The 15,809-nt window shown below is 47.5% G+C and overlaps 1 protein-coding gene across 3 annotated transcripts; it reads right to left on the bottom strand.

Moving 5' to 3' along the window:
• Window positions 1-469: 469 nt before the first annotated feature.
• On the bottom strand, window positions 470-9,193 carry PTMS (parathymosin). 3 transcript variants are annotated; one of them, XM_084617915.1, is made up of 5 exons: window positions 8,939-9,193; window positions 3,347-3,418; window positions 2,400-2,475; window positions 2,174-2,241; window positions 470-1,473 (listed from the first exon to the last, which is right to left on the bottom strand). In XM_084617915.1, exons 1-5 carry the CDS (start codon window positions 8,972-8,974, stop codon window positions 1,423-1,425), a joined length of 303 nt encoding a protein of 100 aa, XP_084474041.1. In that variant the 5' UTR covers window positions 8,975-9,193; the 3' UTR covers window positions 470-1,422. The 3 variants fall into 3 exon arrangements, with proteins under 3 accessions (XP_084474041.1, XP_084474040.1, XP_084474039.1); XM_084617914.1 differs by having other exon boundaries at window positions 8,927-9,190; XM_084617913.1 differs by lacking the exon at window positions 8,939-9,193 and adding an exon at window positions 8,628-8,858.
• Between the last annotated feature and the right edge of the window lie 6,616 nt (window positions 9,194-15,809).

Below are 15,809 nucleotides of genomic sequence, written 5' to 3'. Positions count from 1 at the left end.
AACCCTGAGATTCTATGATTGCTCAATCCAGGGATCAGTGATGACTTTGCACAGGGTGCCTTGGTCAGTATGAAAGCTATAAAATACCACAGAACCTGAATCCAGCAGCCTCAGCATAGAATCCTGGTCTTTCTGGGCATTGTTCTAAACCTGGGCACACTGGGCATTGCTGCTTCTGGGGCAGAGACCTGTGCTTTCAGAACGTCACCCGTAAAATAGGCCTGTTGCATTTTCTGTGATTCCTGGCATGCCAGTGAAGCAGTGCAAGGGAGGAAGAAGTAGGCACAACAGACGGCTTTTCAAGAGTCTCCCGGTCAATGCCAGGGGGCACCACCCTTGGCTGCTCCCTGCAGCAACTGCTGCTCAAGTTAACCCAGGTGCTATTTTTCTTCAACAAACTAACCTGTTAGTTGGTTCAGAATTTGAATTGGGATCCATAGGCACCACCTGACAAATGCACACTTCAACATCTTTTTAAATGAGTTTATTTACAGTGCTACTTGAAAACAATATATATATTTATATCTATCACCCTTATGACGGTTTGTGCCATAGAAAATGCCGTAACTGGATTGGCTTTAATTTACAAAAACAGCAACAAGGTAATCTGGAAGGGGAATGGAAATCAAAATTTGGTCCCTAATTATTTCTCTTTTTCTTCTTCTTCTTTTTTTTTTTTTTTTTTTTTTTTTAAAAAGCCCCAAAATGAGAAACTGCAACACACATTAATTTATACATAAAAACAACCTTTATCTTCTGGAAAAAAAATCATGGGGCCAGCTTACCTGTTGTGTAAACCTTTTTTTTTTAATATTAAGCTAAATTTCTGCCTGTGTGTGCGCTTTAATAAAAAAAAAGTTATTTGCATGTAACATTCCTTTTCTTTCTCTCAGAGGGATCAGATAGAAGGCAGTTAAGGGAAGACTTAGGATAGGTATCATGAGATCCCAGTCCTCAACCTTCTCTATCCCAAGGAGGATGTTGGAGGGCAGATCTCAGAAGCAGAGGGGTGAGAATCTTGATCAAATTAGTGGAGAGAGGTGGCAAGTGAAAAGGGATTAGAGGCGCTTGTTGTGGGATGAGTCTGGAATTTGGAATATGTCAGGTTGCTTGTTGGGAAAAGGAGGGGTCATCATTTTGAGGACTATTGGGATTATTTGGGAGTGGGGTGCAGGAATAGTAATTAGCAGTGGAGATGTGCTGGGCGAGTGGGCAACCTCAGATTTGGGAGCATCATAGGAAGGCTAGAACTTGGGGTGGAAGGGAAACTCTTAGTCCCATGCCCTCTTCCCTGTCTGAGAGCATTTCTAATCCTTCCTCATCTGAGATTGTGTGAAGCCAGAGGCTAAATGACAGTGCAAGCACAGGCTGGGATGGAGGCAGGAGACACAAATGGAGCAAGAAAGGATGGGATGAGAGAACTCAAGCCGAAGACCCATTTTCTGTCTTCTGTCTCTTTGGATCAACTTCATCCTATACAGGATTAGGGAGAGGGGAGAGAGTGTGATTAGCACAGTCAGAACTCCCCCACCCCCCAAAATGTTTCATAGGATTCAGCCCAATATGTGATCCTACACATTGAAGCACACTCTCTGCCTGTGATTCACATTGCTGCATGGCTCCCCACACTCCAAATTCTGTTTGTTTGTCCCCCCCAGGAGTCCCCTCTTCTGTACAGACCCTACAGGTGACTGGCGCTCAGATACGCCAGTGATAGGCATGGTATAAGAACCCTGGACAGATCAGTCCACATGTTATCCACACTATTATTTCCAGCACATAAACTCCACATGGATCCACCCTGTCTTAGTCAGACCCCTAGAATCCACCCTCAAAACTGGATCCCCGTGACCTAATTAAAAATCTCAATTTCACATTGGATCCAGTTTCCCACATAAGCCACAGAAATAAGTGATGTATGTGAGATCCAGGGTCCCACACGATCTCAAGCACCCTACATGTAATAAGGAAGGTGGAGGATCTGGATCAATTGTACACAGCATCCACTGGGATTCCTTATCCTTCACTACATGAAATGTATGTATCCTATAGTCACACAAGATCCACGGTGGTGATGTGACTGCTCACTGATAGAATCCACATGGATTTCACCAACTCCCAGACAGGCAGGACAGCCCCCTCTTGCCCCGCTGCTCCCAGTGCCATCACCCACCTCCTCTTCTTCCTCTGCAGATCGTTTTGCTGCATGTCCATCCTGCTCCTGCCCATTCTCATCTCCATCTAAACACAAGCAAAACAGCAAGTCACACGTTAATACCGGCAATGCTCAAGGAAACCTGCCCCTGCTGGGGATGCCCAGAGGGGAGATTCAGTCTCTGTGGCAATGCAACCCTGGCTACCCCAACCCCTCTCCCCACACTCATATTAGCAGCTCCCACCGTCATCCTCTTCTCCTGCCTCTTCTTCATCCACATCCTCAGGATTCTCTTCCTCCTCTGCACCATTTTCCTCATCCTGAGTAAAACAAAGCCACAGAAGAAATCAGCTTTGGCCTACTCTTTCCAGGCCACGCATCACTCCTGCTGCCCCCATCCCAGCCAGCCTGTGCAGCCAAAGCCACCTACCCTCCCAACTTTGTCTCCCCACACAACCCACCTCCCCACAACCCACACTCCACCCACTCCCCTAGCCTGCAGTCCCATGCTACCTGCCTCCTCTTCCACAAGAAACCCTCCCAGATTCTCCTTGGGACTCTGCTCCCCATATCACCTACATCACCTTCTAGGCTGTGCTCTTCATGATGTTTGCCTCCCCTAGTGCCTGAAGCCCTCCCCAAACCTCCCTAGTCTGTGCCTCCCTCACATCACCTGCCACCCTAATCCCATCCCTTCCTCACGGGACTTGGCACATCCCCAGGCATCCACCTCTTCAATCCCCCCCCCCACCCCACGCTACCCACCTCCTCAGTATTCCCACCCAGCCCATGCCTATCACTTTACCCTATGCCACACGCCTCCGTGATCCACCACCTCTCACCACGGACCATGCATCCCAATCCTACCTCCTCTGGTCTACAATTTTAATTTCCAGCTACCTTCTCATTGCTCCTTGGCCCATACTCCCCATGCTGTCTGCCTCCCAGGTGGCCCACTCCCCTCTGACTTGTGCTTCCCATCCCCATCCCTCTCACCCCATCCCACTCCCCTAACTCACATTCTGCCACCTGCCTCCCTGATAAGCTCCACTGGGCTGCACTCCTCATCCGTCTCACCTCCCAGATTCCATTCCCCTGTCCCAATTTGCACTCCTCAGGCCAATTGCTTCTCTCACTGCCAAAAATCCCCTCCAAACGTATGTTCTGAGGGGTGAATATATTTGGCCTCACCTCTATTATCTCCTTCTTCTTTTCTTTGCAGACAGTCTTCTCCTCCAGTTTTTCCTTCTTTTCTTTCAATTCCTAGATATGGGATGAGAAAAATAATTCTGAGATTTAGCATCAGAGAGAATGACAAAACCGGGGTTGTTTAAATTTGAAGTGAAGAGGGATAAAAGAGGACATGATAAAATGATGAGTGGGATAGAAAAGGTAATTACACAAAGGGACATTCAATTAAATGGAAATGTAGTCAAATTAAACATTGTCAATGGAAACATTTTTCACATAACACACAACTGGCATGTAGAACTCATTGCCACATGATATAATAGAGGCCAAGAGCTTAGCATATTTCAAAATGGGATTACATATTTATGTGGAAAATGAAAAAATCCAGAGTTACAACAGACAGGAGGAACATTTTTTTAAGTAAGGGATATAAACCCTTGTGCTCGAGGCGTAAGACAACCACTAACTGAGATTGGTTAGAACGAAACTTCTCCTGTGTGCAGTTTATTGTATAATTATCCACTAGGGGGATTCCTGAGTCTTCCTCTGAGGCATCTGGTGCAGGCCACCGTCAGAGACAGGATATGGGATTAGCTGAACCCTGGGTCAGATCTAGTACGACAATTCTTACAGCAGGATTATCTGGCTATTTGGACTCTCTCCTCAGACCCTATGCTACCAGCACTCCTAGCTATATTCGAGACACCACCGACTTCCTGAGGAAACTACAACGCATTGGTGATCTTCCTGAAAACACCATCCTGGCCACCATGGATATAGAAGCTCTTTACACCAATATTCCACACACGGATGGACTATAAGCTGTCAGGAACAGTATCCCTGATGAGGCCACGGCACACCTGGTGGCTGAACTTTGTGACTTGTCTTCACCCATAACCATTTCAGATTTGGGGACGACTTATACCTTCAAGTCAGTGGCACTGCCATGGCCCCACAGCATGCCAACACTTTTATGGCTGACTTAGAACAATGCTTCCTCAGCTCTCGGCCCCTAGCACTCCTCCTCTACTTATGCTACATTGATGACATCTTCACAATATGGACCCATGGGAAGGAGGCCCTTGAAGAATTCCACCTGTATGTCAACAATTTCCACCCCACCAGCAACCTCAGGCTGGACCAGTCCACACAAGAAATCCACTTCCTGGACACTACAGTGCAAATAAGTGACTGTCACATAACCACCATCCTATACTGGAAACCTACTGACCGCTATACTTACCTACATGCCTCCAGCTTCCATCCAGGACACATCACATTACACAGTGTCTACAGCCAAGCCCTAAGATACAACCGCATTTGCTCCAATCCCTCCGACAGAGACAAAACACCTACAAGATCTCTATCAAGCATTCTTAAAACTACAGTACCCACCTGGGGAAGTGAGGAAACAGATTGACAGAGCAAGATGGGTACCCAGAAGTCACCTACTACAAGACAGGCCCAACAAGGAAAATAGAACACCACTGGCCATCACATACAGCCCCCAGCTAAAACCTCTCCAGCGCATCATCAACGATCTACAACCTGTCCTGGAAAACAATCCCCCACTCTCACAGGCCTTGGAGGCAGGCCAATCCTCGCTTACCGACAGCCCCCCAACCTGAAGCACATACTCATCAGCAACTATACACCACACCACAAAAACACTAACCCAGGAACCAATTCCTGTAACAAATCCTGTTGCCTTCTCTGTCCCCATATCTACTCTAGCGACACCATCATAGGACCCAACCACACCATCAGAGGCTCCTTCACCTGCACATCTACTAATGTGATATATGCCATCATGTGCCAGCAATGCCCCTCTGCCATGTACACTGGCCAAACCAGATAGTCTCTATGTAAAAGGATAAATGGACACAGATCAGACATTAGGAATGGTAACATACAAAAGCCAGTAAGAGAACACTTCTTTCTCCCTGGACACTCAATAACAGATTTAAAAGTAGCCTTCTTCAACAAAAAAACTTCAAAAACAGACTTCAAAGAGAAACTGCAGAGCTACAATTCATTTGCAAACTTTAACACCATCAATTTGGGCTTGAATAGGGACTGGGAGTGGCTGGCTCACTACAAAAGCAATTCTCCCTCTCTTGGTATTGACACCTCCTCATCAATTATTGGGAGTGGACCACATCCACCCTGACTAAATTGGCCTTCAACATTGGTTCTCCTCTTGTAAGGTAACTCCCTTCTCTTCATGTGCCAATATATATTTATGCCTGTATCTGTAATTTTCACTCCATGCATCTGAAGAAGGGGTTTTTTTTAACCACAAAAGCTTATGCCCAAATAAATCTGTTAGTCTTTAAGGTGCCACCGGACTCCTTGTTGTTTTTGTGGATACAGACTAACATGGCTACCCCTCTAACACTTGACAGTTCCTATGTCATCCCAGTGTATATCATAGAATCATAGAATATCAGGGTTGGAAGGGACCCCAGGAGGTCATCTAGTCCAACCCCCTGCTCAAAGCAGGACCAATCCCCAATTTTTGCCCCAGATCCCTAAATGGCACCCTCAAGGATTGAACTCACAACCCTGGGTTTAGCAGGCCAATGCTCAAACCACTGAGCTATCCCTCCCCCCCTAGAAGTTGGGATTTATAGAATATCAGAGCTGGAAGGGACCTAAGGAGGTCATCTAGTCCAACCCCCTGTTCAAAGCAGGACCAATCCCCAATTTTGGCCCAGAACCCTAAATGGCCCCCTCAAGGATTGAACTCACAACCCTGGGCTTAGCAGGCCAATGCTCAAAGCACTGAGCTATGAGCCTGGCTAAAAAGGCTTGTTACTGTGAAGCTTCTAGACACCAGTCATATAATCATAGAATATCAGGCGTTGGAAGGGACCTCAGGAGGTCATCTAGTCCAACCCCCTGCTCAAAGGGGGACTAATCCCCAATTTTTTTTTGCCTCAGATCCCTAAATGGCCCCCTCAAGGACTGAACTCACAAGCCTGGGTTTAGCAGGCCAATGCTCAAACCACTGAGCTACCCCTCCCATTGTCAGAATAACTATCCTCCTCCCCACCTCCAACCCTAGGAACAAAATCTCACTTCAGTTACAAATTTGCAGAAGTCTCCTTCTCACAGGAGAGGCTGGGACTCTAGTAATCCTACTTAATATAGGATTCGGAGGGGGGGTGGAGAGTGTCCCTTCTCCCCATGATCAGAGACAGGAAAAGCTCTCTCAGGCTATGTCTACACTACACCTTATGTCGGCATAATCTATATCACCTGGGGGTGTGAATAAACCACCCCCTGAGTGACATAAGTTACACCAACATAAGCCCCAGTGTAGATAGCGCTATGCTGGCAGAAGAGCTTCAGTCACCCTCCCTGAACCAAGAGCTGGATCACTCCCTCAAAACCATATCCTGGTCTCCTCGTTCCCAGTGTCTTGAGCAATGGGATTCTAGGCCCTTCAGTTAGTAAAACAATTCCCCAGACTCACAGACCCCTCAGCACTGTGCAGTGGTTTCTAAACTCTAGTCAGAAGGGGTTGAGATTTAAAGACCTGACTTCCGGCTATGACTAATGGGAGACTGACAAAATCCTCTGCTAGTGTCTGAAGGGTGTGAACCCCGGAGGGGGATTGTTTAGGGTACGGGGAAACTGTTGGAAAAGGACTGAAACTGAGCCATGGAAAAGGAGTTCAGTGACCATCCTTCAACACTTTGGGATCTAGGAACCTGGGGAGCCATCTCCCCAAAGGAGTGGTCTAGAACCCCATCACTCAGGACACTAGGAACTACAACTCTGAGTAGAACTATTCACATGCCTAAATACCCTGCTGAATTGAAGCCTAAGCACCCTGGGAATGGAGCGAGGGGGAAAATCCTTCCCTCCCTACCTAGTGCAGGAGGTGATGTGGGTTTTCCCAGCTCTGATTTCTACCTTTTAAAATATATTTTCCACGTTCTTATTCTATATAATGAAAAGAAGCCACAGGAGAGAAGACTGGGTAGTATTAACCTTTACCTCAATGCCCCCAGCTGCCCCTGGGAATTTGGGAGGCAGTCGGAAGAACGCAGTATTTAGTTTGCTCGGCTACTAAAAAAACATTGGGCAAGTTCCAGTGCCATAAGGCACATGTTAGGGTCTTTCCTATTTACCCCCACAAACCCCGTTTTAGCAGATGACTTTCTGTCTAGGTTTGCAATGAGCACGGGCAGCTGAATGTGCTCCCCAGTCCCTACAACACAGCAGTGGAAAGGCTAGTTCAGGGGCATTTTATTCTTTTACCACCTCGGACTTGTCTTTGTCCAAACTGATAATGAGAGCTTATATTTGCGCAAGGACTAATAAGTCATAGTGATGCCATCTGTTCCCTACACTCTCTTCCTCACTCTTCACCCTCCCTCCTTCTTTCTCTCTCTTTTCCTCATTCGTTTTCTTGCCTAACTCTACTAACCTTTAGCTAGCCAAAAGAGCAAAAACATTTCTAAAGCAGCAGCTTCAGCCCCTGCAGCCTTTAAAAGAGATCCACTATGGCACTGCATATAGTACTGGGGGGACGGGACATACACGCCCACATTTTTGGATGAATAGCTTGTGACGCCCCCCCGCCCGACCTCTGTGCCCCACATAATGCAAAAATTCAAATCCTCATCACACAACCAACCCTCACAACAGTCCAACCCACAGCAGCTGCAGTACAAAGAGCTCCTTTCCACAGCACTCACAGCATATCCAATGCTCACAGCACAGAAACACAACTCAGGCAAACATCATTCACAGCACACAATGCTCAGTACCACAGCACTCAAGAGACGAAAAATAAACGTTCAGAGATACCCAATCTATGCGCTAGCATAACTCGCACCCACTCCTGCACCGAGCAATCTCACCAGGCACAGGCACTAAGGTGCCCCACTCCCTCCTGTTTTATTACTTTTCCTTTGTTAATCTAACAAAGCCCCTACCCACCACCCACCCTTGCTGGTTGGATACATCGGATCTTTCCCCCCTTCCGCAGCTATGACCCCGGGGACCCCGACCAGCCAGCCAGACTGGCACAGCCACAGATCACTTGACCAGGTCGGCACCGGATCCAGGGGCAGCAAAAACATCAACAGACTTTTAAAGAAAACAATCAGGGACCAGCCCGCGCTTCGTGCAGGGTTAATGGCCAGGGAGGTGAGCAGCGAAGTGAAGGGAGATTGGAGCGCAGGCAAGGCGAGGGCGAGATAAAGCAAGCCAAGACGGGGAAAGAGAGCGAGCTTTGTGATCGCACAAACACTTCTGTCTCTCTCACGTGCGCGTTGCACTGAGCACTCGGGGACCCACCGCTCCACGCAAATGCTAATTCAGAGCAAAGGACAGGAGAAACGCCAGGGGCGAGGAAAGAGCCCCTGAGAGGAGACAAGAGCAATGGAAAGGGGTGGGGAAAGGGAGTCGACAACACTGCCCTGCCCCTGCTTTCCCCGCGCCGCCGCTGTCGTGCGAAGATCTCCGAGCACTTTACAGCCATTCCCGAACTGACAGACTGAGGGGGCGAGGAGGACCGGGGGGAGGGGGCAAACAAGCTGGCGGAGGGTCAGGCTGGATGCTCACCGTGGCACCCACTTCTGCAGTCGCCTCCTCCGCGCGTTTCTCCGACATCCTGGTGCAGCAGCGGGAGCAGAGGAATCACCCACCAAGAAATGCCCGGGAGCCCCCTACGGAAACGAGCTAGTGGGGATTGGGCAGCGGAGCCGAGGAGTTCAAAGTCCGAACAACCCAAAGGCCAGTGGCTGCAGCTTGTGCCCCGGGGACCGAAGTGCCAGGGTCTCCCGTCCCGCCGTGCTGGGGGATATGCCAGAGAAGGGGATTTATACACCACTCGGTGACGACGGAAGGAGGGACCTGGGGAAGGGAGGGGAGTCGGACTGGGAGGGAGAAAAGAGGGAGGCACGATGTAGAGAAAGCCAGGTTGGTGGAAAGAACCCTGGAACAATGTGTACTCACATTTGCCAAACGATCACTAACAATTAGGGGAAGCAGCATGGTAAGCGGAAGGGGTGCTAGGAGCCCTGGGTTCAGTTCCAGGCTCCAGCACCCACCTGTTGTGTGACCTTGGGCAAATCTCTGCCTCGGTTTCCCCACCCCTTCCCTATCAGATTGTGAGCTCAGGGCAGGGACCCTGACTCACTGTGTATTTGTAGTGTACCTAGTGCAAACGGGGCTCAGATCTTGGTTTGGGGCCTCTAGGTGCCACTGCAATACAAATAATAACTAACACATTGATAAAAGGAGTACTTGCAGCACCTTAGAGACTAATACATTTATTTGAGCATAAGCTTACTGAGCTTTTTGCCAATACAGACTAACAGGGCTGCTACTCTGAAACCTTACACATTAATCTTCACCCTCTTGTGCAGAGGAGAAGCTGAGAGAGGGAAAGTCACACAAGTCACATAGAGCCAGAAGTCCTGTCTCTACGGTTCTCTAACCCACTGGACCCACATCCTCCCAAAGCTAGAAGGGAGTCCAGAAGTCCTGCCCCCAACTCTATCCCATTAGACCTAACTGTGTCCTACAGCTAGAACTAGGGGGTGGAGAAAATAATGGGTGTGTGTTGGTGATGTGGTGTTTCCTTAGGTCGCCGTCTGAAAATCCTAGACATGAAAAATGCTATTAGCAACCATCTTGTCCAATGTGCCGCTCCTGCCCCTGCCCCTACCGCCTCGCCGCACTTCCCTTTTCTCTCCCCCCACCCCCATCTTCGGAGGACAGATGGGAACACTTCGTTCTATCGTCCGGCCCAGCCACTCTAGCTGCTGCTGCTGCGGCTTCAGCTATTGGTCGCTCACTGATCCCGCTTGTCTAGGCTCCCCGCTGCGTTCAAGCTGGACCTGACCCAGCTGCGGGCTGGAGGACGGCTGGCGGGGACGGCTGGGGCGTAAGATGGTGCTTGGCATATAAAGAAGAGGCTGAATTCGGTCTCCCTCTTGTTCAACGTTTCCCTCCTTTTGTCTCGCTCTACATCTGCCTCTTCAGCTGGCGCCTTTTCGGGCTGGCTCCTGCGCAGAAATCCCTCTTCACCCCAGCCCGACATACACCAAAGGAGCCCAATGCGGTCCAGGAAAGAACTGAAACACATCAATGGATGTCCAAAATCACCAACCCTCCCCGACCCATTGCTTCGTATAACCCCGCGTACAAGGCGCTCTACCCCGTAGGGCTTGGGTCTGGAGCCCTGGCTATGGAGGGAGCCCCTCCACTCCTACCCATTCCCAAAAGGAGGCGCTGTAGGGAACAGGGCAGGGCCCCTGATTGTGGGGACAGCTCCTCCAGTCCCACCAAGAGTCACTGGAGAGCGTGCAGCGGGGGGCGCGGTTCCCAGCTGCTCCAAGCAGGCCAGCAGGAGGCGCTGCCTGGGCATGGGGGAGGTGGGTACGACGTGCCTGGCAGGGCTGTGTGGGGCAGAAGCGTCGGTACGCTTACGTCGCCCGCGGTTCCTCCTGCCTGGAATTTTCCACTCCAGCAGCCCGCGCTCACAGCACGCCCCGCCCCCGCCTGGCACTGTTCCCAGGCTTTCCAACCCCTTCCCCGCTCGCTCCTCCCCTTCCCCTCGCCGCCCAAGTCCCGCCAGGGAGGAGCCGGGCCGGGGACACAGCACTCCTGCGCGGGAACCAGGCAGGGCGAGGGGTGTTTTTCCCGCGCTCAGAGGGTGGGGTGTGGGGCAGCTGGGGGAGGGGAGAAGCGGCTTCCAAAACCCCATATAAGGAGGGACCAATGGGCGGGCATGTGATTGGATAATTCAAATGAGCTCTTCTCTTGGTAACAGGCTTCTCATTGGCTGCTGGAAACAATTCTCTGCAATGGGGAAAAGGCGTAAAGCAGAAGAGAACGGAAAGAGGCCATCGGGTCCGGACGGGGAGGGCAGTTACTGTGACAACCGGGGCGGGGTTTGGGTTTCCTGCCTCTGGGGTGGGAGGGGGGCCCTGGGTAGCTGGGTTCTGTCCCTGGTTGTGGACGGGGAGTGAGTGCTAAGGGGCTACAACAGGGGGGTCTGTGTAGAACAGCACTCCTAGGGTCTCTCCTACCTGCAGGGGGGAAGCAGGGCCGCTAATTAAAGTAACAGCTTGAGCTCAAAGCTAACCGCAGGCATGAAACAGAATACAGTGTCAGCAAGAGTCTCTGGATACCGTGTGCAGCATTGACACCTGCTGTCTCGCAGAGTGTTACACTTGCTGGCGGTCTTTAACCCAGACTCCCAAGAACTGTTTGCCTCTAGGATGTCAGTTCTATTCTGGTCCCAGCTCAGGGGTAGTGATATCAGGGAGTAACATACAGAATCTTTCACCTTGAGGGCCCTGGTATCTCAGGCAAGGAGACTGCCTGTTTCAGGGAGATCAGTAGATCCCTGAAAATCTGCAGGTACCTCTGGACCATGTTTGCAGATCGGATGCGGTTACAAATTTTGTGTCATGCAGGGCTCCAGAGATCAGGTTAGAAGATACAGAGCCTTTCGCTGGTAGGGCTCTGGTTCTAACCCTCTTCCGTGGAAGTTGTTTCCAGATGATAGTTTTGTGGCCCCTGCATGAGAGGTTTGTGAGTCTTGTTCCTAATGAAAATACATATCCCTTTTGCCACACTTGGCACTTCTCATCAAGCAACACAAACACTGCACTCTTTTTTCCCTGGCTGAATGCTCATGCACATTGCCAAACACTCAAAAACATATACACACATACCCCAAACACATGCATATACCAACAAACACACACATATACAAATTCATGTATACTCACAAACGTGCATTCCATGCACATGCACACACATTCATAGATTCCAAGGCCAGAAGAAACCACTCTGATCATCTAGCCATAGAGTTTCCCCAGAGTAATCCCAAGAGCAGATCTTTTTGGAAAAACATCCAGTCTTGATTCTAAAATGGTCAATAATGAAGAATCCACCAAGAACACCAAGTAAAGTGTTCAAATGGTTAATTAATCTCACTGTTAAAAAATTATGCCTTATTTCCTGTCTCAAGAAGTGTTGCACCCAACATGGGGGAATTCTAAATTAGACCTTACCAACTAATCACAGAACTAAAAATTAATGGTAACTTGGGTTATCATGACTTGATAATGTGCAAACAGATAGAAGTCCAGACTAGTGATATAGATACTTGGTGCTTTAAAAAGGTAAATTTCACAAAGTTTAAAACAATTATGAGCCAGATCAGCTGGGAGAAAGTATTTAATCAGAAAAGATGTGAATTATAATTGGGAATTCTTGAAGAATATTTTACTAAATGCCCCAAAAGCCACACTCCCATGATCAAGGAAGAAGGCTGTATTAGTTAAAAAACTCACCTGGTTTAGAGAAGTGAATGCAGCTATAAAAAATAATATATAACAATTGGAAGAAAGGGGAAGGTAATGAATATAAATCAGATGCTAGGAAATGTAGAAAATTGACAAAGGAAGCAAAGGGACAAATGGAGAAATCTATGGCCAGCAAGTTCAGAATAAAACAGAGAGTTTTAAGTATATTAAGAACAAGAAGAATCCTAACAAAGGTACTGGTCCATTACTAGATGGAAATGGTAGAATTATCAATAGTAATGGACACAGGTGCCGGCTTCTAATTTTCCTTGGAGGTGCTCAACCCTTGCTCAGCCCGAGGCCCTGCCCCAACTCCACCCTTTCCCCCAAGCCTCCACCCTTGCCCCACATCTTCCCGTCCCTGCCCTGCCCCTTTCCACCCCTCCCCCAAGCACACCCCATCACCTCTCCTCCTCCCTCCCAGCGCCTCCTGCATGCTGCGGCGGGCAGGAGGGGGGAGGGAGGGACGCTTGGCTACCCATGGATGCTAAGCACACAGTAATTTTTTTTCGTGGGTGCTCCAGCCCTGGAGCACCCAGGGAGTCAGCACCTAATGTAATGGGGAAAAGGCCGGTGTGTTCAATAAATATTTCTGTTATGCATTTAGGGAAAAAACTGATGATGTAGTCATATGATATAACACTCTTTCTATTCCACTAGTATCTAAAGAGCAGCTACTAAAATTTCGCATTTTAAAATCAGCAGTTCCAGAGCAACTTTCATTCAAGTGTTTGAAGAGAGCTGGCTGAGGAGCTCACTGAACCATTAATATTGATTTTGAATAAGTCTTGGAACACTGAAGAATGGAAGAAAGCTAATATGCCAATTTTTAAAAAGGGTAAACAGAATGACCTGGGTAATTATAACTAAGGCTATGATTTAATCATGGGTATTTTTAGTAAAAGTCATGGACAGGTCACGGGCAATGAACAAAAATTCACAGCCAGTGACCTGTCCGTGATTTATATTAAAAATACCTCTGATTAAATCAGGGATGGGGACACTGCTGGGGGAGCCTCTCAGGAGAAGGCTGCTGGGAGGGAGGCACCTGGGGCTATCAGCTGGCCAGGGACTGCTGCCCGGGGCCACTCTGGCCGGGGGCCGCTGTAGCAGGGTCACGAAAAGTCATGGAATCCGTGACTTCCGTGACGGACACAGAGCCCTAATTATAACCATGTTAGTCTGATATTGATCCCAGAGAAGATAATGGAGCAACTGATATGGGACTCAATTAATAAAGAATTAAAAGAGGGTTATATAATTAATGCCAATCAATATGGGATTATGGAAAATAGACCTTCTCAAACTAACTTGATATATTTTTTGATGAGATTACAAGTTTGGTAGATAAAAGGAGCAGTGTTGATGTAATATACTTAAACTTCTGTAAGGCATTTGACTTGGTACTGAATGACATTTTAATTAAAAAATTAGAATGATATTAACTGTATTAAAAACTGGCTAGCTGATCAGTCTCAAAAAGTAATTGTAAATGGGGAACCATCATCAAGTGTGTGTGTTTCTAGTGGGGTCCCACAAGGATTAGTTCTTGGCTCTCCACTATTTAACATTTTTATTAATAACCTAGAAGCAAACATAAAATTATCACTAATAAAGTTTGCAAATGACACAGAAATTGAGAGAAGTGATAAATAATGAAGAGGACAGATCACTCAAACAGTGATCTGGATCACTTTGTAAACTGGGTGCAAGCAAACAACGTGTGTTTTAACATGGCTAAATGTAAATGTATACCTTTAGGAACAAACAATATAGGCCATACTTAGACAACGCAGGATTCTATCCTGGGAAGCAGTGACTCTGAACAAGATTTGGAAGCTGAACATGAGCTTCCAGAGTGAGGCTAAGGCCAAAAAGGCTAATGCAATGGTTGGATGCATAAATGGGAATGTCAAGTAGGAAAAGAGAGGTTATTTTACCCCTGTATTTGACACTGGTGCGACTGCTGCTGCAATAGGGTGTCCACTTCTGCTGTCCACGATTCAAAAAGGATGTTGATAAATCGGAGAGGGTTCAGAGAAGAGCCATGAGAATGATGAAAGGATTAGAAAACCTGCCTTCTAGTGACAGACTGAAGGAGTTAAATCTATTTAGCTTAACAAAGAGAAGGTTAAGGAGTGATTTGATTAAAGCCTATAAGTATCTACATGGGGAATAAATATTTAATGATGGGCTCTTCAGTCTAGCAAAGAAAGATATAACATGATCCAGTAACTGGAAGTTAAAGCTAGACAAATTCAAACAGAAAATAAAGCATACATTTTTAACAGTGAAGATAATTAATCATTGGAACAGTTTACCAAGGGTTGTGGGGGATTCTCCATCACTGACAATTTAAAAATTAAGATTGGATGTTTTTTTAAAAGATATGCTCTAGGAATTACTTTGGGAAAGTTCTATGGTCTGTGTAATACAGGAGGTCAGACCAGATGATCACAATGGTCCCTTCTGACCTTGGAATCCATGAAAAATCCACAGTGCTGAGTACAGATATCACTCACTTTCCCATGGATTTTAAGGCTCTGTATTGCATGGGAACTCCAGTCTCTTCTTCAGGCTGGCTTTGTAAATGCAGCAGAATATTTCTCTCCCTTTTAGGGTCTTATGTCCTTGGCACACAAGCAAAGCTGAGGATATATGAGCTAGCTGTCTCTGGGAATAAAATATGGGGTGTGTGCATACATGTAGAGTATATGTGGATTTTCTCTGTATGTTGTGTATGTGTGCATGTTCTTGAGCTGCACACTTGTTTGTGATTTTTTTGAGTATTTGGGGGGGTGCATGTCAAGCATGTGTTGAGTGAATATTGCATGTGTGTATTTTTGTGTGCACGTTAAATTGTATGTCATTTGTTTTATGTGTTGGTATGTGTGGGAGAGTGGTATATTTGCATTCATTTATATTTGTATACATGTATATGTGTGTGCTTGGAGGTGGGCAAGTGTATTGCATGTGTGCAGTCTCTTCATGTGTTTTGTGTGTGCATGTATATCAGGGTGTAAGTATTCGTATGTGTGTCATGTATGCACACATCTGTATCATGTGTGCATACATGAAACATGTGTGCATGTGTAGACATATGTGTCATGAGTATGGTCGGG

Source organism: Lepidochelys olivacea (assembly GCF_965140295.1).
Source record: "Lepidochelys olivacea isolate rLepOli2 genome assembly, chromosome: 1".
NCBI classification, from domain to species: Eukaryota; Metazoa; Chordata; order Testudines; family Cheloniidae; genus Lepidochelys; species Lepidochelys olivacea.
This window is presented reverse-complemented; position numbering and strand designations above follow the sequence as displayed.